Raw genomic sequence first — 22,291 nt, 5'->3', positions numbered from 1 at the left:
AATGTGCGCACATTGTTGCCGGGGCCATTATGCGCGCCGAGCCGGGCGCCCGCCAAGAGTCGACGGCCATCGGTAACTTGAGGCGCGGGGCCCCGAGCATTGTTGGACAGAGTGACGTGACGGGGTGGAAGGGAGGATGGAAGGGAGGACAGAAGGGTGGACGGGAGGGAGGAGGGAAGGGAGGAGGGAAGGGAAGAAGGAAGGGAGGAGGGAAGGGAAGAAGGAAGGGAGGAGGGAAGGGAGGGAAGGGAGAAGGGAAGGGAGGAGGGAAGGGAGGACAGAAGGGAGGGAAGGGAGAAGGGAAGGGAGGAGGGAAGGGAGGAGGGAAGGGAGGAGGGAAGGGAGGACGGAATGGGTGCGGCCACTGACGTAAAATGCTGCCGTCTTAGTCAGGTGGAGAAATCTTGGCAGACTCAATAAACAGCCAATCTGCTTATTGAAATCTAAAACCAAAAGTTACAAACGCTAGAATTCCAAAATATGCCGAGGTTAGGCAGAGGTGAAAGAAGTGCTCAGACCTTGTGCTTCAGTCAAAGTACAAAATCCCTGCCACAGAGATACTCTAGTCAAAGTGAACGTATCAGATCGCCATTTCTCCTTAAGCGAGAGTAGCTTAAGAGTATAGAAGAAATGACTCATAAATGGACTTAAAGTATTAAAAGTGGAAGTACTTAGTCTATAGTCTCAGTACTCAAGTACTCAAGCACTTTGACGCATATTATACGTCAAAGTGCTACAGTCGCTTTTATTCTGCAGAATAGTGCTCATGGAGATCCTTGTTAGAATTTACTAAATATATAGTATGGGTGGTGTCATAGTCATTTGTAAATATCAATCCTGATTAAAAAAAAACCCAAACCCTAAACTTAAGTAATGTGTTAAGTCGTAGTATACAAAATATAGATATTGGCTTTGAAATATAAATCTTGAAATCTTTTGCTTGAACTTATCATTATGACGTTAATGTTGACTGCACAGTGTAACGGCTGTAGAATAAAGACACCATCAGCGTTTGGACGGGTTCCCTACAAGCCTCACTTTCACTGTGCAATTCTCTGTGGCACCGGGTACGAAACCCCGGGAAAAATGATGGCTTTACGGCAGCGCGTCACAGGACGTGCGTCAGCCACTGCACAACCATGAGCGGAAAGGGCGCAGGGTGCAGAAATGTACTCCAGGTAGATCATAAAGCCTCAACTTTTAAAAGACATTTTCACTTTGACACCGAAACTTTCCTCCAGTTTTTAATGATGGAAGGAGGCGACTCTGATCACAGCTTGCAGCAGCAGTGCAGAGCCGTTGCCGGGAATCGTGTATATGTGTGTCCATGTTTGTGTGTGTATGTGTGTGTGTGTGTGTGTGTATATGCGTGTGCATGTTTGTGTTTGCGTGTGTGTTTCAGAATATGTGTGTGAGTGTGCGTGTGTGTGTGCGTGTGTGTGTGTGTGTGTGTGTGTGTGTTCCCTCCAGGTCCTGAGAGCTCTCGAGCAGCGGAACGCGGCGCTCCCCGACCCCGCGGGGTCATTTCATCTACCTGCAAATGTCACGCCGTAGCCGTGTTTGTCGCCGCGGTGTGCGACAAACACCTTGGTGAGAAAGAGAGAGGGAGAGAGAGAGAGCGAGAGAGAGAAAAGAGCTAGAAGAGAGAGATGGAAGGAAGGCAAAATGTCCCAAAAAGCCATGTTCTTACCATGAGGCTGGAAATCACATCCAACGTGACCCCCCCCCCCCGTCACCCCCCAGGAGGGTAAGGAGGGGCAGGGGATGTGTAGGCCGGCGTGTGGTGCGACGTGCGTTTACAACCATTAAAGATTAATAGAAATAGAGGCACCGCAGCGGGGTCAGTCAGACGGGGCCCCGGCGATATTAACAGGAAATTCGCCCGAGCCGAGGCGCGGTGGGCGGGCGGCGGCTAAACAAGCCATTATCATTCATTTACCGCTTGTTTGTCATTCACAGCACATCCACGCGTCCACGTTTGGCTTGAACAATAGAACGAGTCAGGAAGTTGTCTTCCCGCCGTGTTTACAGCCTTTCCTTTATTCCACCCCCCCCCCCTTTCCCCTTTCCTTTCTCCGAGTTCTGTTTGGCTTAAATCACAGACGGCACACGAAGTTAATCTCCCTGCCTTGTTTACAGCCTTCCTTTATTTGATTTGATTTGATTTGATCTCATTTTCTTTCCGTTCCTTTCCTTTTTCCTTCTCCTTTACTTCCCCTCCTCTCCTCTCTTCTCCTTTAGTTGCATCCCATTATTATTTTCGTTTCTCGCTCACTTTTTCCACACTAAGTCTCGCTTTTCTTCCTCGTTCTCAATCTGCCCATTCCTTAATCTACAGAGAGGGGCTTCCTTGTCGGACAACTTGACGGCACCGCACGCTGCCGCGCCCCTATGGTCCAGCCTCTTCAGGCGGCCGCTTCCCTCCTGCCCTGCCTGCCTTGCTGCGCTCCCTCCACCTCCCCTGCATCCACCTGTTGGGTCCTACTCCTCTCTCCAGTGGGCGAGTCGAGATCATCACTCGTATATTTCAGGCTCATTAAGTGCGTCCATGCTCACCGTTCACCTCGCCGGGAGCGGTGAGCAGACGACCTACTCAAATTATGCAAATAAATAAAGACGATTTCAGAGTAAGTCCGTCAGACGCAAAATATACACCGACCTAACATGTGTGCAAAGCCGCATGTGTTTAAAAAAGCGAAAGCGAATTCCAAACCGTAAAAGCTACTCCTGTATCTCAAAAATGCGGCGACTGGACGCCGACAAGAAGGGCCGACGTGTCGAGGCCCGGGGCCCATCGACCGCAGCCACACTTTGGGCGTGGCTGCTAAAAATCCTTTTTTTTTTTTCCTCACTGTGACATTTTTGGTCGATAAAAAGCAATAAAAAAAAATCGCGTTTCGGAATTGTTAACCTTTCCGGTGTGAGATCCCCCCCCCCCACCGACCTGAAGTCTGAAGATGTTCCTGTTCTTCACATTCTAATAGAAGAAAAAAAACAAAGGTTTATTTAATTTCATGTGCACTCGCTCTCTCTCTCTCGCTCTCTCTCTCTCTCTCCTCAGTCCCGCTGTCGTACTGCTCTCCTCTCCCCTCCCCTCCCCTCCCCTCCTCTCCTCTCTTTCTTTCCCTCATTCCTCTCTTCTGTCCTGCCGTTCTCTCCACCTCTCTCCTCACCGTGTCTCCTTCTTTGGCAGAAATCCAGTTTCGCAGAACCGGTACCGGGGAAGTTCCAGTCGTCTTCCTCCCACCTCTCTCATCCTCTCCTCCTTGCCTCCCCCCTTATCTCCCGCCCATGTCTTTATTTTGCAGGGATCCATCTTTATTGGCAGAGCTTTAGAGAACCAATACCAGGAGATTCAACTTGTGTCCTTCTCCACTCGGCGTTATTAAAACCGCCGCGCTCTGTCAACTCGGATCACATATTTTCCGCTTGTGTGTGTGTGTGCGTGTGTGTGTGTATTAGCTTGTGTTTTTGTAATTTCTCTCCAAGTGGGCTTGAGGACATCTTAAGGACATTGGTACACAACAAAATAGTACTGAGTACACAAGAGTACTGTCTGTCTGTCTATGTATCTATATATTGACTCAATCTCGCTGTCTCTCTGGCTTTGTCACCTCCTTACCAGGTTGTAAAGTGCCTTCATTTTAACGTGGATGTCCATCCATTATATTTCCATTTCCCTTAATTGTAGGATTTGTGCTATATATAAATGTATCGGGCTCGGGGTAATGTGAGGAAATGCTCTCTGCTCACGCCTGTTATGGCGTCTCCTGAAGCGTAAGTGATGCTAAGTTGATACACAAATATCTATTTTGTTTTAAACGAGCCCTTTCGGTGTGATGCGCCGTGGAAGACTAGTGATTTTGTTGTTGTAAATTGACTTTCTCGACAACAAGTCACAGTCTACCTCAGCGAGCTACGCCCGCACTTCCTCCCGGTTTTTTAGTCCTTTACGTGGACTTGGTTTTTGCGACCGAGGATATGTCGCCTCTTGTTCCCCGACTCCCAGGACTTGCCGAAACAACAAGCTGATGAGTCACTACCCAAATAGGGCCTTAAGTAATTCCTTTGAAATTTGTTCTTTCTGCCTCAATGTTGTTTTTTTTTAACCTGTTTTGTCACTTTACACAAGGCATCATCCACGTGAATAAAAATAGAAAACAAGGCAAAACATCCATGAAAAAAGCCCAAAAACATATGTGGGAAACAAAAACAACCGAACCCGACCTTCCGCCTGGCAGAGGCAGGACGGCATTTCAGCCTCATCTCCTCCCCATCACCTGTAAGTAAATCATACATAATGAACAAACAAAACCAAAGACTGTCACTTTGGCTGGAAACAAGTCACTTGCATGTGAAAGATGAACGGTTTTTGTTTTTTTACGCTAATTTCACCATGGGATACAACAGATGAGACCCCACGGGATTCATAAAATAAAATGCAAATAATAAATAAATGATTTCCTGTAAATCCTGTCATTTCCTCACATGTCACCGCTGTATACGTTTTTTTACGACTGTACCTGAAATAAAAACGAAAGCCCTGGCGCCTGTTTTGTGTGAGCTGATTAATGTTATGTCCCGTGCATATTCCACCCTATCTTAGCAATGCTCCAACTGTGGCAATCAATTCAATCAGCAGCGCTTATGAAGCCATTACAATCTAGCTGAGAGCCGCCAGGGCTCACATCCCTCCACTGGCCTGAGAGTAATTATCATTTACTTTGGGGGGGGGGGGGGGGGGGTGGATGGATGGATGTATGGATGGTTGGATGAATAGATGACGAAATTAATGGATAGATAGGGGAGAGGAGGGATGGATGGAAGGACAGATAGACAAAGGCATGGACGGATGAACAAATCGATGGATGGACAGATGGACGGATGGATGAATAGATGAGATGGAAGAGAGGGGGGATGGATGGACAGAAAAAAGGGTTGGATGGACGGGTTAATGGATGGATGGACGAGGACAAGACAAAGGCTTGGATGGATGGATGGATGGATGGATGGGCAAACAGAGGGATGGTTGGATGATTAGATGAGGTGATGGGGACATGGAAGAGAGGAGGGATGGATGGAAGGATAGATAGGAAAAGGGTTTGGATGGATGGATGGATGGATGAATAAATAGATGGATGAATAGATGAGATGAATGGAAAGGCTTGGATGGCCAGATGGATGCACTGATGGATGGATAGATGAAGACAAGGCAAAGGCTTGGATGGGTGGGTGGACAGATTGACGGTTCAATGAATATATAAGGGGATGAATGGAAAGATGATCAATAGACAGACAAGGCTTTGGATGGTTGGATGGATGGATGGACAGAGTAATAAAGCAGGTCCCTAATGGCTGACATGTGAATATGAATGAATATGCATTACAACGAACAGGCACAAGTGTGGGAGTTGTGTTATTAACACCCCCTGTGACCAGTTGCCGTGGTAACAAGCATGAACCATGGCAACCACGTGAAATGTATTTTCATCCTAATTCCTGATGGCCAGAGGTCCAGCGGATACGGCGAGGCGTCCGCATCCGGCCTTAAGGGCTTAATATGGAACACGGAGGATCCACCGCTCTCATTCCAGGAAATTCAAACAGAAAATCAGCCTGAAAGTCAATGTTCCACCAGGGAACGGAAGCATTTCTTCCTTCAACGTGGATGGGCGTCCACCCCTCTGTCTCTTCTCAGATTGGACACAGTGCTTCTAAAATATATTGTTTCAATGAGTGGAAGTCATTGGAAAAACTGTGTTCCCCAAAAAGCCTCATCTGCTCTAATCTAAATGATAGTCCACAACTGAATATCTAAGACTAATGTTTGTTATATGACATCATATACTTCAAGTCCATTCGTCAGCAGGTTCAGGGTTTCATCTAGATAAAGGAAATCTACAGAAAAAAAAAAAAGACCCCTTACTCTTTAGATCTGAGATCGTATTTTTACAAAATAACAATGAAAACACTATATAACGATCACTTACTAGCCATAGTTAGATCTATACATTTAAATGATTCATCATAATCAATCATCATGGGATTTTACACCTATTTTAGCGGGAAGATTGTTCTCCCCAATAGGGAAATGTTATTGGAGTTTCTAACTGAAAGACGAAACAAAGCCAAACTCAGGAAAACAATCTTTTTTTTCTGTCATTTTGGACTGTAGAGAGTCCCAGATTGTGTGTGAAATGAACCTGCTGCTCTTGTGCCCTCTAGTGTCAACACCAAACAGTCTGGCGTCATCGTTTTATCATGTTTGCTCCAGTCAGACAAAAAAAAAACAAAAAAAAAAAAAACACCCTGACATAATTTATAAGAAAATATTAATGTACTGCAGTCTCTAATACGCCTTTAATACACAACAATCAGGAGAAAGAATGCAAAACAACGGTGAAACAGAAATCAACAATGCATTAGAACCATTGGATGTGTTAAGCCGCACGATCATTTTGAAATCAGGGAAACAGGGACATTCATTTTGACCTCATATTTGATTATGCTTTCCTGGAGTTTATTTGTTCATTTGGGTTGTCATTATTTTGCTGCCGGTTTTTCCATGTCCACACACCTTGTAGGATGCTTTTTCTCCCATGAAGCCTATGACTCAAGCCAGCAGCAGATTTACAGTATGTACATTTTTGGCCTGGACGTGGAAATGATCAGCAAACACAAAACGACACTGGCGTTGGGGGTCTCAACATTTTATGTCCAACCGGTTTATAAAAATTATTAAATTCCTTTATTTTAATTTTTTTCTATCTGTCCTGTCCTTTTCGGTTCAAACATTATGGACAAAAATGTATTATAAAAAGGTGTCCATTTCAGTAAATAAATATGACATAACCAGTCTCTATTAATGGACACAATAGACACAAAGGACTGGATCGTGATTCATATTTGTCACTTCACCTCCCGAAACGTAAAATTTGATTCCGCATCAGGAAACACAGACATCAAGTCTGACCCTCATCTCAGGCAAGCATCAACTCAGGATCTATATACACATTTAGCTGCGTTCAACATTCTCAAAATACTCGTAATTTAAAAAAAAAAGAGTGGAGTTTTTCATGGACGACTAGTCATCTTAAATGCAATAATCTAGGGATTTTGAGTCAAAAATCACAAAATTATTGCAAATCTGAGGGAAATAGTGGCTTATAGCCAAGAACACAAATTTGTTTAGTTTTAACTCCAATTCATACACTTGTGCAACTTGAATTCATTGTCCCTCTTTAGTGCAGTTTAGAGGAACACAGATTAAATTTTTTTATTTATTTTTTTATAAATATTACGACTGTTATTATTCAATAAAAATATCTTGATCGCCTCTATTGTAGCAATTGTGGCAATATTTTTGATTTTGTGGCCTCCAGAATCCTTATAAGGGATTATGTAGTGGTGGTGTATGTTGTCAAACGCAAAAAAACCATTTTGACAATAAATAACGCACACACAAAGAAAAACTCCAGAGCAATTATATGCTCATGTATGTGTATTTTAATAAAAATAATTCTGTCAAAATTAAACAGAATACAATATTTATTTTTTATCATGTTTCCAGTACATAGGTTTGTTTATTAATTATAGTTTTTTTTTTCTTTTTACTTTTTAATATCATTTTTAAAGGTTTTCAAAAGTCTCATGCTAAGTAGAGGGTAACTTCACATTTTTTATTCTTTTAATTTTTTTGCTAAAACTCAAAACTCAAAAAATATGAAATTAAAACCATAACATAAAGTCGTTTGTGCACAGCTCGTCAAATGCAATGCAGGGGGGGAAAAAACGAAAAAGAAAGAAACAACAAAAGAAAAAGAAAAAAAAAAAAAAAAGGGGGGGGGGGGGGGGCGGGGAAACAACCTCGCCCCACCCCCCACTTTCAGAGTAAAGTCAGTTTTGGCCCTCGGAGGCTGACGGGCCCCCGGTGATCAAACACTGCTTAGCGAGCCGTCCTTGGAAGAGAAAACAAAAAAACAAAAAAAAAACCTAACAAACACACACACACACACACACACACACATACACACATACACACACACACACACACACACACACACACACCGCTGATCTGAGGCGTGACTTCAGCTGGCGTCTGGTAAAAAAAGAAGGAAAAAAAAGAAAAGTTTTGATTTAAGGTCTTCTCCGCCTCGGATGAGCGGCTAATAAGTGTTCTACGACGGGGGGGGGGGGGGGTCGCTTGTTAACAGCACCGATGAGCACTGGACCCCTACAGGTATGCAACAGAGGGTTTTGTTCTTACAAGTACGTGTGTGTGCGTGTGTGTGTGTGTAACAGAAGTCCTATACAGCTGTATTATCAGATGCTCGTGTGTGTGTGTGTCTGTGTATGTGTGTGTAGCAATTAAAATGGTTTTCCTATAGTAGCACAAGGTGTGTTCAGAAAAAGTCCTGTGGGTAAAGCTCCACCGCGTACCCTATCCTAGACCCCCGTACTCCCTAAAAACACTCTAGCGCAGAATGGAAACTGGCTAGCCCCCCGTGAGAAAATGTACACTTTTTCCGGGGTGGGCGTTAGGGGAGGGCGGGATTACGCTGTAGTGAGTTCGGAGGCCGTCGAAAAGCGTCTCGTCACGTTGGGCGATACCATCTGGTCCAGAGAGCGAGCTAGTTCAAAAGGTTTTCAATGAAGGTATGATTTAGGTTAAAAAAAACACACACGTCAACAGCACTGACGCGCACTGGACCCCTACAGGTATGCGACAGAGGGTTTGTTCTTACAAGTACGTGTGTGTGTGTGTGTGTGTGTGTGCGCAGCAGAAGTCCTGTACAGCTGTATTATCAGATGCTCGTGTGTGTGTGTGTGTGTAACAGTATCACATGTTCTTGTGTGTGTGTGTGTGTGGGGGGGGGGACGGGACGGGGCGACTACGCTAGTTCGGAGGCCGCCGAAAAGCATCTAGAGTCACGCTGGGCGATACCATCTGGTCCAGGGAGCGAGCTAGTTCGAAAGCTTTTCAATGAAGTTGGATTTAAGTGCGCGCGCGCACGCACACGCACACGCACACACACACACACACACACACACACACACACGTAGTAAAAAAAGAAATACCGATGTGGTTCTTTCAGTGTTTAAATGTTGTAATGTAATAAATAAAGCCCGTTAAGTAGAGGGACAAATAAACGGGCACCACATGGGTACACACGGGTCTGTAGGATCATCACTGAGGCGAGTGAAAGCACAATTAACTGAGGCGATGAAACTAAACAGTGGCGATGGCTAAGAATAAGATGACTACTTTTAGAGGTGTCAGAAGAGGGCTCTTTGGGCTTTTTCTGCAGCGTTGTCAAGGTGGCGGAGTCTGTTCAAGTTCGCAACACCCAGCGAAGACTAAATAAGATAAATCTGCATAGTCGGTCCGGTTCCGCCGTCAAATTGCGCCGTTAAATCCGGTGGTGGCTCGCGGAGAACCCGAAAACGAAAATAGAGTGAAATGAAGCTCTTTCGTCTCGTTTTTTTTTTTTTTGCGGACACGTCTTCCCTGAGTCCCAAAAAAAAAAAAGGGGGACGGGACGTTCAGCGTCTGAAACCAAGGGCGCCCTAGCGTCCACGTCACGGCTTCCTTCCACGGAGGAGTGTAGTCTAGAGTTTTTCTTCCCTTCATAAGTGTAAAAAATAATGTTTTTTTCTAATTCCTAGTCTATTCGGGGCTCCAAATTGGAGAAAAGGAGAGGACAAAAAACTTGAAAACAACGCACTGGTAACAACAAAAATGAACCAGTGCAGTCAGATGTAAACAACTGTGGATATAAAAAAACACATTAAAACACAGATAATCTGACATCAGTTTGGGTATGGTCACTATGTGCCTAGGGTGTGGAATAGGGTATGTCTATTTTGTCCATGCGTAAAACACAAGGAAGTTTAGGAACTAGGGCTGGGGGTCCCAATTGTCAGATAGTCAAATAACCCGAGCTGATGGATGTATGGAGTGGTCAGTGCAGATTTAAGGGTGGAGCTAGGCCAGGGGGCATTTCCATCATTTCGACTTCCTCATTTGGTTAACATGAAATGATCAAATGACGGGAGGGTTCGGGAGGCATCTGCGCAAACAGGTCAGAATAACTCTCATCTACAGGCGGGGTGGATTGGGGGAATTTGGACACAGAAAAAACCCAGAAGGTTTTAGGAGACAATCTGCAGGACAAGCTGCCACCAAAAAAAAAAAAAAAAAACAAACAAACAAAAAAAAAAAAACCCTCCAAAAACACCATCCAAATCGCTAGTCATCTTTGCCACGGCCACCGAGGCCGAGCCGCTCCGCGCCGGGGCTGGGTTTTTGCGAGCCACGTTTCTCTCGCTCCATTTTCGGGCTAAAGACATCTTAGAGGAAAGTTTAAATTCTGACTGAAATGTCCAATCGAACTACAATGCAAAATCAGTTTCTTTCTTACCTTTTTGACTCTGGACTCGGGAGTTGCAGTAAGGTAGGCAAGAGAGGTTTTAGAACAGTCCTAATCAAAGCTCGCGTCTGGGTTTGTGGTCCCTCTACAAGGGGGGGGGGGGGGGGGATATGGGTTCAGAAAGCTGATGTTTACGTTTCTCCATCAACTAATTAAACTTCATTGACATCGAGCGGGAAAATGAGGAGCGAACGACCGCGTTCACCCTCTCCTCCATCTGCACCCGTCTCTCCTCGTTTTCAGTTTGGAAGGTGGGGAAAAAGGGGCACGAAGCGGCTTCAGAAACAAAGTATGGGGTTATTTGCCGTCTGTCCGTTTGCTAATTCGACCTCTGACCTCGCTCCGGCTGCCGGTTGAGATGTGAGTGGTGTTCCGTGGGTGTGTGATATGGTGAACGTCAGCGGGTGTGTCAAATACTGAGTTGTGTTGGGAATCAAAAGTTCACCCATCAAAGCAAAATGAAGGGGGGGAAAAAAAAAAGGAATTTAAATTCCTTGTCCAAGATGAGCACAACAAACTGACCAAAAATAACTAAAAAAAAAAAAAAAAAAAAAAAGGCTAGATAAACAGAATAATAATTAATATTTTTTTAAATAATGTCACACATTTCTGTATTTGATAATACTAAATTAAAAAGAATCTTTCTTTTCTCCTCCTCCTTCGCTCCTCCCCTCCACTCCGTCTGATGGGACAGTCAAACACACCAATCACATGCATGCTCGCTCCTCCATCGCCGTGACAACCAGCTGCTGGACAGGCCTTCTCTCAGCACTGCTCAACATTAACCTGTGAAGAGATGAGCGGTGGTCTGAGGTGTGTGTGGGTGTGCGCGTGCATGTATGGCTTACAAGGACAACACACCTGAATACACACCAGCATTATTTGGACGTTGGGATCGCGAGGACATTGAAGTCCTCATTATCCGAAACTTCTCAAATATCTCATCACTCGATTTACTCGCGACTCAAAAACCTTTATACGGCTGTTTTAAATGTACATAATCCCAACTAATCTTGCTTTTAAGGGTTTTTCTAGATGTCCCGATAAGAACGCCTGAATGTGTGTGCGTTTCTACTTAGACCATGTAGCATCCTAGAAGGCTTCACCTTGAATTGACCCTTGTTTCATGTCATTTGATCTCACCTGGACTAGGGTTAGTGCAAAAAGTTGTCTACTCTGGCGAAGGAGCAGGACCCGGAGCGGACGCGGGCCATCAGTTGAACACACTCTGTGGCCTGGCCAAGGGCCAGCATCAGGGGTGGCTGCTTGGGGAGATTCTGGGATTCTGGAGAAAAGAAACAAAACAAAAAGTGGGGTAAGGAACAGTGTGTGTATGTACAGAAGCGTGTGATAAGAGTGTAAGGTGTATGTTTCACTATATTATACCGGTTTTCCGAATTGACGATTTATTTCCGTTTAGAAGTGCACCGGGAACATGGGTCCTCAGGTGTATTTACTGTGACCTCACATTTATACCAGTACAAGATGGTGTGTCGTGTGTGTGTGTGTGTGTGTGTGTGTTTTACTATACTTGTGAGGACCAGTCTCGAAATGTACTTTTTATTTGGCTTAAAAGTGCACCAGAAAAATGGGTCCTCACTTACCAGTTGTAATTATTCTGACCTCACTTGGATATCAGTAGAGGAGTGTGTGTGTGTGTGTGTGTGTGTGTGTGTGTGTGTGTGTGTGTGTGTGTGTGTGTGTGTGTGTGTGTGTGTGTGTGTGTGTGTGTGTGTGTGGGGCGCATACCCAGAATAGCACTGTTAAGTGCGGAGCAGAGGGATTCTCTCTGCATGGGGTCTAGCTGCTGGCCCACTGGGCAGTTCCACGGGTCTGAGTAAGCTAGCAGACTGAATGCATCCTAGAAACAACAGAAAGAGATAGATTTTGAAAAGAAAGTTGTTGTTTTTTTAAATTTAATTTTGACAGTAACAAACAAATAAAGTATTCCAGTTCCACGATGTCCCGGTCCAGAGAGCCCCTGGATCTGCTGCTTTCTGTTTGTCGCCTTCCTTGAGCGGCAGGGACAGGGCAGCCAGATGAAACCAGGCGGGCAGGGAGCCCCTCCCCACACACTGCAGCAGGCCGTGCAGGAGGTCCTCCCCCAAACAGCTCCAGGAAACGGTGGAGGAGATCGGCAGGGAGCCCCTTCACACAAGGCGCCTTGTCAGGTGGCAGCTGCCCCACTGCAGTGGTGTCCTCCAGGGTGATGAGCTCCTTCAGGGTGATGGGGGTTCAAGGTGGTGGGCTCCTTCCAGGTGATGGGGGGAGGGGTCCTCTCCCAGCTGAGGCAGCCCCTGAGCAAGCTGTGCAGTGGAAGCCTCCTTACAGCTATCTGCCCTGTAGAGGGTAGTGTGGAAAACCACCGCCAGCTGTGCCAATGTCCCATCCGGCAGATGGAGGCAGGCCTTCAACGTGCTCTAGGCCACTGTCTCTTCAGAATTCATTTAAAAAAAACGTAGTGGGGATGTGCCAAAAAGTAAAACCCAATACAGTCCATGGTTAACATTAAAAGAGCCCGCAATTTAAAAAAAAAAAACGGAAAACAAGTGAAACCGACAGATGGGGAAAAAGACAAAAAAATCACCATCACAACTTTTTGCCCATTTTTTAGGCAGTTTCGCCTACCACACGCAACCCAAGTGGTGTTTTCAGGGACCTCTGGCACAGAGACACAGACAACGGGGTTGTAGACACATCGGTTCACTGTAGAGAGTGGGCTAGGTGGAATAAGCCCAGGAGCAGATGGAGATGTGTAGTGACAAGGGCTCCTCTCCTGAGTGTGTGTGGGCATGGGGGTTTTACCTGTTGCTAGTTAGACCAACCAACGAGCAACAGGTATGCAGCCACTCTCATACTGGGCCCCCAATTACCTCGACCCAGGTCAGGTGTGGCTGCTCAAACCACACCATCCCCACACCACAGCCTAAAACATGAATGGACAACAGAAAAAAGACAGAAAAAAACAGCGAACGGCTTATTGCCTTTCAACAAAACAGAATCCACCTCAAATGAGACCTTAACACGCTTAGGCAAGTTGAAGGTCTGTTAGCGTGCTTTGAAAATCCTGCACCTGTCTGTGTGCTTGTACAGGATGTCACTGTGTGTGTGTGTGTGTGTGTGTGTGTGTGTGTGTGTGTGTTTGTGTGTGTGTGTGTGTGTGTGTGTGTGTGTGTGTGTGCGCGCACCTGCAGCATCTTCTTGTGTGTGGCGTTCTTGCCGTACTCGCGGCACAGCTGTTCGTTGAGCGCCTGCAGCTCTCTGCCGAACTGGATCATTCTCTCTGTCGCCGCCTGGTTCCCCCCGCAGAGCTGGCGGGTGCTGCCGCAGCCGTCGTCTACGAGGGAAAACATTGAGCACACGCACACAAACACAAGCAGTGAAAATTGTTTGAGTGTTGCCAAGGCAACAGCTCGACAGCGGAAAAGCATCTTTGATGGTTGACCTGTGCAAATGATTAACCATAGAGATGTGATTTGAGAAACCATGAAGAAACTTGGGACACCCGTTCCATGAAATGGTATATTCGCAAGTAATTTACGAGTAATAATAATGAAGGAAACAGTAATTCACGTGTGTACCTGTGATTCCGTTGCCCAGGCTACTGTCGTCTGTCTGGAGGATCTCTTGGTGCTTGTACGTGCCATTCATTATGCGTGTTGAAGAGCCCTCCACCACACCGTTGGTGTAGTGCTCAGCCTCGATCTCCATCTCACTGTCACTGTGCGCGCGCACACACACAAACACAAACACACACACACACACACACACACACACACACACACTTATAATCTGTGTATTACCACACTGGCCTCTAGGGTACCAAAGGGCCCCTGGACAACGCAATGAAAAAAAAAAATAATAAATAAAAAGTGCTAGAGGAGTGCTTCTGAACCTTTTCCATATCAAGGATCCTCAATTTGATACCCATTAAAAGCAACAGTATGTAACTGTTGGTATTTGGCGCCCCTACAGTTCTGAGTGCAATCACACTTTTACATCACTGTCGCAGAACTCGGCCCGGTGTCCGAAAAGAATTTATTTCGCCGGACAAATTTGAACCTTATCAGTCACGTTTCACAATAGTCTGTCTGGCAGATCGGCTCGCACATGCGAGTCAGAGTGAGACAAAGCCAGTGTCGCAATGAAAGCGAGGGCTGGCGTGCACCGGCCGAGGTGTGGTTGCCGGGCGCACCACTGGTCCGTCTCGTCTGCGCCATCGGGGAGGTGGAGTGGCTACGTTTTGTATGAGTATTAATAACGGCCTTTTTCGACTGGCAAGTTTATAATTCATATTTATTTTAAAATAAATGCTACCGGTCAAAAAAAAAACCAAAAAAACGGTATTTACCGAAGCCAAACATCAAGGAAGTGACGTAGTTCTGTAAAGTGTAACACCGATTCCTGCAGTTTCGTACCCTAACATCAAAGTTACTTAGTGCAAGAACAGGCATTCAGGGGTAGGAATGAAAGAGATGCCATTCTCCATATTATAAGTCAGTGTAGCATCAAAAGTATTTTGAAGCTTTTTTTAAGATAAAAAAAAACAAAAAACCTAATTTGATAAGATTTTGTCTCTGGGCCCCAATCTGAAAATAATTTTATTGTTGGATATGATTGAGTCCAAATTTCTGTACCTGTCTATAATGTAGTTTGGGAGATAACAGTGAAATTAGGATGAAACCTAATGGTGCTAACCTCTTGTAAATCACATAACTGAAGTTTAGTTTGCTGAGGACACCCTTGAACGACCCCTATGGGTTCCCCAGACCACACCTTGAGAACCACCAATGAATCTAGAACCTCTTTTACTCTTAATCTATCCAGTAGCCAATCATTCACATCCAGTAGATACATCCTTTCCCCCCCAAAATCTGCCAAGGTATGATTGGATCTCTGTCCCCACCTTGTTTCCTGGGTGCTGTTGGCGCTATGGGGCTGGCTTTTTGTGGAGTCGGAGCAGTTGGATTCAGAGTAGTTGACGGAGGAGGGGGAAGAGGAAGAAGAGGAGGAGCCGGAGGAGGGCACCCCGGGGTGCTTGCCCGCACCCTTGGACTTGCTGGGGGGTGTCACTCCGTTACTGCAGGTGGGGCTGTCCGCTCCTGAAGAGCGCACACGCACACACGCACGCACACACACACACTCTTTCATTTTGAGTAGTTTTATTCATTTATGATTTTCATTTATTTGTCAATAAATAAATCCATACATGTATTTGAAAAATTTCTCATTTTATTTTGCATTAATTTCTGAATTAATTTAATGTATCTATCAATGTATTACTTTATTTCATATAATAGTGAATGCCTGGTAAAGATTTGAGACTTAAGAAATTTTAATGGTACAGTTTAAAAAAAATGTCAACGATTCAGTCCTGTGTTCCACAATGGAAGCTGAAACTGCCAGATTAACCGGGTAAGGACACTATTTGTTTCTCAGTTGCAGAGCCCTGAAGCCCCGCCCCCTTTCTGTTAGTTGTTTATTCAAAGTTTATAAATGTTACACGGGTCGTGTGTCCAAATTGCACCAAATTCGACACCGCACAAAAAAAACCGTTTAAGTCTGTGATCAGAATCAGAAAAACAATGATAGAATAAAAAGTGAAGTAAAAATAAAAATAGTCAAATATATATATATATATAAAAAGCAAAGAGATATACAAAATGTGATGCTGTGTACAGAATAAATAATTGTCATGGGTATAAAATATAGATTTCAATTATTGCTATGTATTAGCCAGCTTATTACAGTATGAACAGTCATGGCGACTAGAAGATAAGTAGCAGTGGCTCCAATTTTGATATGCATCCAACAGACAGACAGAGACTGTACCTCCACTGTGCAGACGTGTGTTGGCGGCTCCGTGGCGGGGGCTAAGGCTGGGGGAGCCAGGGTAACTGTCCTGGGACTTGGGGGAGCGAATGCTAAAGCAGCGGACCTCGCTGTCAGTACCGTTCACCATCTCCACAAACTGACGACACCTGGGGGGGTGGGGGGGGGGATAGCGGCAGAGCGGACCATAAAAAGAAAATCAAACAAACAAAACAAAAAAAGCCTCTCCAAGGTGACTGCGACGCCTCAAGCTCAGTTTGCAAGGTCTCACTGAGGTCAGATTTTTATTTTGTTCTCCTCAGCTGAACCACCCAGAGCAAATTCACTCTGCAGCGTCCGCACGATCTCCACACAAAGTGAGATCTGGTGGAGGAGGAGAGGTTTCCTTTCTTCCTTTTTCTTTTTTTTAAGGAATGTGGTAGCAGTGCAGTGGTCCAAATACAGGAAAACAACAATATGACATTAGCCTCAAACGGAACCGTAAAAACGTAATGAATTGTTCCACTCCTCCAATACATCACGCCTGCATAGAATGACACAAAGAGGATATTAGCCTCGGAATGGAGAAATAAAGTCTTTTGATTATGTAATGCAGACCGTAACACAGTTTGACGTGACGTTCCTTTCGTAATCACACTCCCTCTACTTAACATTCTGCAATTTGGGGAAAAACGTCTGCATTCAACTTGGTGATATTTGACGCATTTGGAGACTCACTTCAACATGAATAGCAGGTTGGGGTTGTGTTCTAGTAAGCCGGGGTAGAGCTGCTGAGTGGCCTCTATGGCCTCGCCCACTCGTCCTGCCAGCACCAACTTCTGTATTCCTATTGGGACAAAAAAAACACCACCCATCTTCATTATTACAAGCATATATATTTATTTATCTATTTGTTTGTTTGTTTGTTTGTTTATCGAGAGCGTCCACAATTTAAAAAATTTAAAAGGGAATACTGTGGTGTCATTGTTGTTGCTCACTTTGTCTGTTTTTTATAGAGGTCTGGTCCTCTTGTATCATGGTCTCTGTGGCTCTGGCAAAGGCCGTTGCCGTGGCGCAGTACCCATGATGCACCAGGTAGCTCGACACCATACTGTGGGGGGAAAAAAAAAAAAAAAAAAAAGGTTTGAATGTTTTAATAATACTTATTGGCTTCTGCTGTGTTTTAAGCACGTGTTTACATACTGTATGTGAAAGGTAGATCAATGCAAGTGTAAAAATAAGGTCCCATACGCTTGTGTTAAGAAGCTTGTATGTCTCTGTGTGTGTATATGTGTGTTTTTAAAAAGCCTTTTGTGACACATTCTGCACCGACAATTACACGTGCTATTTCTCTAACTGGCCTGGTAGCACAGTTTGGTCATCCCCTGAGGTTCACCTTGTGTAACATGCTAATTTACCATTACCATTTAAGGAAGGATCACGCAAATAACAGGGGGAGGTTAACAAAGGCCTAGTTTATTATGCAATCTACCGTTTTTTTTTACCAACTCTCATACACATGATCATCAGTTCTGTGCTCTTCTCCACCTTTAGAAGAGCTCATTTTTACGCTGGTTGAGAGCTCCATATTGCACCAATTCCCATCACTTCAGCTTCCTAGGCTCATGACGTACTCGGGACGTTAAGTGTAAAAGCGGACCCCGGGAGGCTTACTTCTGCAGGACGGCTTGCCACTCGCCCAGCCGCTCTCCGATGGGGAAGCGTGCGATCATGCCGTGGATCTTGGCCCGCCACTCGCTCATGTAGTCCTCGATGTCGAACACGAAGGGCTGCTGGCCGAAGTTGGCGTCTACGATCTCCCCGGGGGTCTGGAGCCCCACAGTGGGGTAGAGGTTGGGCTGTGGGGCCAAGAAAATAAAACAGAAAATAGACGTTTATACCTTTTCATCAGCGCTTTTAGGCAAATTAACTGCTGTTTAGACTTAACAGTACAATATCCAAGCAGACAGGAGAGCAGGGAACTTTGCTCAATGTCACCTTTTCTGCCAGTGCCATTGGCAGCCATGAGGCAGTGTTTCCCCTGGAAATGTTCTATTAGAGGATTTTGGTGGCGTACGAAAATAGTTGACCAGACCATTTTCTTTCCAGCCGCACGGAGGCTACCGTTACACTTTCCGCAGCTCACCAAGTAGTCGCTTTCACTGTGGTATTAAAAGAAGCCTGCAGTGTTTAACTAATGGAAGTAAATAGTAAAAGGGAGCACACACCACTCTTCACTCTGATGATTCCGTTTTCGACTGCATAGAACAATGTAGTCATTGTGCTAGAAGGCATCCACTGCGGTCCGATTATTAAGCATAATAGTAATAATTAAAATAACAAATATAGCTGCAGGCAGCAATAGACGAGGTCCAGTTTAGTCGTGTTTGGTGCTCATTACAGTTTTTCCGGGTTCTCTGAAACAAAGCATAATTTTCAGAGTTTACATCGAAGGCCGCATTGGCTCCCCCGGTCTGTCGTCTCCTGGTTGCTCGTCTTGCGGAGCAACTGCTATGCGGTCTACACGGTGCAACCCTCCTGTCTTTAAAACAACGGTCCATGTTTGCCTGTAAACCACAACTTTTCATTGTTATAACTCAGGTGTTGTCTGTGGAAATGGAGCGGCACTCTCAGTGATGAACAGCTGACACTTTGGTGCTGTATCGGGCAATGACGAGGTAGTGACGCAAACGTGACCATTTGAGGCCGTGTGGGGCAACAACGTCGTGATGTAATGACGCGGTGGCGACTTTCTGTGACCATTTATAGTTTCTGGGTCCTGGTTTTCTGATACAATCCAAGTCCATGAAACGCATTATGGAATCCTTCAGTTTGTATGTTACGACTTCCTCGAATCCCGCAAAGTAAGGAGGGACACAACGAACAGCATGCCTATATTAACAAAAAGAGCAAAAGGGATAAAATGTCAAACGAAAATCCCCGCAGACATCAAGCAGGTAAGACGATACACAGGCATGTACACACGCAGAGTTTGTAACCACTACAAAGCGATGGCGTCCACGCCATGTAGCCTCGCACCAAGTGAACGGACTTCATCACGCTTCACCACCCGGCCTGAAGTTTTAAAACCTTGGCGTATCGGCGATGCACAAACATTCTGGTACTTCCGGTAAAATTGTATAGTTCTTTCACAAATTGCTGCTCCAAATGTAGATCGATATGGATGGGACTTGAACCACGAGATGTCTGAGAAGTCCTGGTTCTAACGAGGCCTCATCCATGTCCGTGGGTCCTGTGGGCTGGACCCCTAATAATAATAATAATAATAATAATAATAATAATAATAATAAAGGCAAGCAGAAATACACAGGGTCCATTATCAACACCAATTAAAAATTTTCGAGTTCCCATGGAACATAGCATCAGTTCGTTCTGTCGCTCCTCTTTACATCAGCATTATGTCTAAAACAAGGTACAATTTTCATTGGGTTTTCATTGAAGCAGCATCGGCTGACGTAATGATTTGGTGATGCAAGTTTTCCGAGTCACGGAAACACGCAGAATTACAACTACCAATTGAAACACTTGTGTGTTATGACTTTATCCTAAAAATTAGAAAGCAGCCGTCTGCCTGTAGTCCAGAGTCCTGTCTCACAGTGTCTCTGTGTAGAAAATCACTCCGTGTGGAAGTTCCCAAGTCCAAGGTGATACACAGACGCTGACTAGGGATGTAACGGTATGAAATTTTACAGTACAGTACGGTATCGACCAAAATATCGGAGTAAACAGTCCTACTTCCCACCTTTATTTTCTTTATATTCAATAAATAAATAGTTGATATCAAAAAAGAAAAACCCATGGTAAAGCCTCTGCGGCGCATCACGGGAAGGTGCTTGTCGGGACTTTCAAATTCAAATGAACATTCAGAACCACAACCTGAACATTTATATTGAATTGGATGATGATGTCACAAAGCCTCCTCGGTTTTCGAACGTTGGCGTGTCGATGAAGCACGAACCACGAGATTTTGGTCACATTTAATCTTTTTTTTTACTAAACTCTGCTCTGTATGTGGATCGATTCGGATGAAAATTGAACCATGGCATTTCTGCAATGTCCTGGTTCTAATGACACCTCAGCCGTGTCCGTACCTTTAGAGGTCGTCCTGTTCCAGACACTTTTAGCCGGAAAAATTATTAGAGTATAATAAAAATTCTAACAATAACAATAATAACAATAATAACAATAATAACAATAAAATCAATAAAAATTATTAAGGTAATAATAATAATATTAATAATAATAATAACAACAATAATAATAATAAACATCAGGGAGCTACAGATTATCCTCTTAAAACTGCTATTCTATGCTATAGCAAAGTCAACTTTGGTTACACGCATTGTTAGATAATAGTTGGAATATTGGGTTTTATAAGCAGGCTGCTCACCCTCTAGTGGCTACGGTTGGGACAACACCAAGTAGATGTTATTTACAGATTAATTTCCATCCGAAACAATATATATAACCTCTGGTTTTTCAAACAGGATAATGGACCAAATTACACAAACATTTAACAAACAAGTCAAACATTTGAGCATTTGAGGTTGGGGTGGAAGGTGGAATTGTAACACAAACCTAATGTAGCCCAACCAAGCTTTGGTTACAACAAAAACAATAAAAATAAATAAAAATGATTATATATATATATATATATATATATATATATATATATATATTTTCTTTTTAAACGGGGGAAAAAAAACAAAACAAAAAAAAAACGAATGACCCAGAAACCATTTCTTTTTTTGGTGTATCAAAGAATAATGTATAGTTAATTAAAGCCAATACTCACGGGGAGGTCTGTGAAGGCTACACCTAGAAAAACGGATGATGAAGAAAAGAAAGGGGTTACATCGTCTCATTGAGATAAACAATGACTTTGCATCTAAAATGTCGATATAGTATATATTTTAGATATAACATCATATTTTTACACATCTACGGGACAATGCGACCGACCCAGGCTGATGCCGTTTTTGGTGTAAAAGCAAGTGTTGTTGATGAGGTTGACGCAGCAGCCGATCACGTCGCCGGTGGTGAAGGTGGGGCCGTAGGGCTGACCCGTCCCGGACGAGCAGAAGGAGTGGCCGTCGTCGCCGTGGTAACCATACGAGTGCTTGTCCCATCCTAAAAAAAGAAGTAATAAAACATTAAAAAAAATAATAATAAAATAAAAACAGGGCATGGATTAGGATCAGATTAGCATTTCTTTGTTTTTCCCCACCCTGTCTCGAGCTCACCGAGATGAGAAAACGGGGCACTGCGGATCTGGAGAAAAGCCTGACTTTGGTTTTCTTTTTCGGAGGCGCAAAGGTTATTTTACTGCCTTGTGATTCAGGCCTTGTTGGGGATCATTCACCGACTTGTCCCGACAAGAGAATTGATTTGTTTTAGCGTTTACCCTTCCAGTGTCGGGTTCTCTGCTAAACACCCACATTCTTTCTTCAGCCAGTTTCACCGGGTTGAGTGCCTTGGGAAATTCAAACAGTGGCAGTGAAGGCTATGTAATTCACCAAATTTCAGTGCTGTCCTTATTTTTATTCATTAATTTTTTGCCCACAACTGATTAACACACACACACACACACACACACACACACACACACACACACACACACACACACACACACACACACACACACACACACACACACACACACACACACACACACACACACACACACACACACACACACACACACACACACACGTTTTTGGAAGAGGCAGGGATGCCTGTGAGCACAAGCCGGTGAGTCACGGCCAACCAGAGGGACTCCACCAGGAGGACATGGCAAGTGGGGAGAAGGGGAGTAGACATCATGGGCCACGTGCCGATATATCATAATACAAAAAATGTCACTTGTTACGCCTCTTTTTTCCACTTGTTTTGAATTTGAATGATTCATTTTGAGGCTCTTTATTGTTTCGTTGCATAAATGTGTTATGATGCTGGCGGCTGGCCACTGAAACGACATTGAACTCTGGGCCTTTAATGAATTGCATCGTCTTCATTGGGTGTTTATCGCC

General features: G+C 44.4%; 1 protein-coding gene across 1 annotated transcript in view; it reads right to left on the bottom strand.

The window, feature by feature from the left end:
• Positions 1-7,467: 7,467 nt before the first annotated feature.
• Positions 7,468-22,291, bottom strand: part of ranbp10 (RAN binding protein 10) — a 39,889-nt gene continuing 25,065 nt past the window's right edge. The window contains exons 4-15 of the mRNA XM_080001692.1: positions 21,225-21,392; positions 21,058-21,080; positions 17,916-18,100; positions 17,240-17,352; positions 16,980-17,088; positions 16,263-16,411; positions 15,337-15,532; positions 14,012-14,151; positions 13,619-13,767; positions 12,180-12,291; positions 11,574-11,715; positions 7,468-11,216 (exon numbers count right to left, since the gene is read on the bottom strand). Of these exons, the coding sequence (XP_079857818.1) occupies positions 11,585-11,715; positions 12,180-12,291; positions 13,619-13,767; positions 14,012-14,151; positions 15,337-15,532; positions 16,263-16,411; positions 16,980-17,088; positions 17,240-17,352; positions 17,916-18,100; positions 21,058-21,080; positions 21,225-21,392 (1,475 nt within the window). The 3' untranslated portion in view covers positions 7,468-11,216; positions 11,574-11,584. The remainder of the gene's footprint in view (positions 11,217-11,573; positions 11,716-12,179; positions 12,292-13,618; positions 13,768-14,011; positions 14,152-15,336; positions 15,533-16,262; positions 16,412-16,979; positions 17,089-17,239; positions 17,353-17,915; positions 18,101-21,057; positions 21,081-21,224; positions 21,393-22,291) is intronic.

The sequence above is a fragment of the Zeus faber genome (genome assembly GCF_960531495.2).
Source record: "Zeus faber genome assembly, chromosome: 6".
Classification (NCBI taxonomy): Eukaryota; Metazoa; Chordata; class Actinopteri; order Zeiformes; family Zeidae; genus Zeus; species Zeus faber.
The sequence above is the reverse complement of the archived record's forward strand: the minus strand, read 5'-3'. Positions and strand labels throughout refer to the sequence as shown.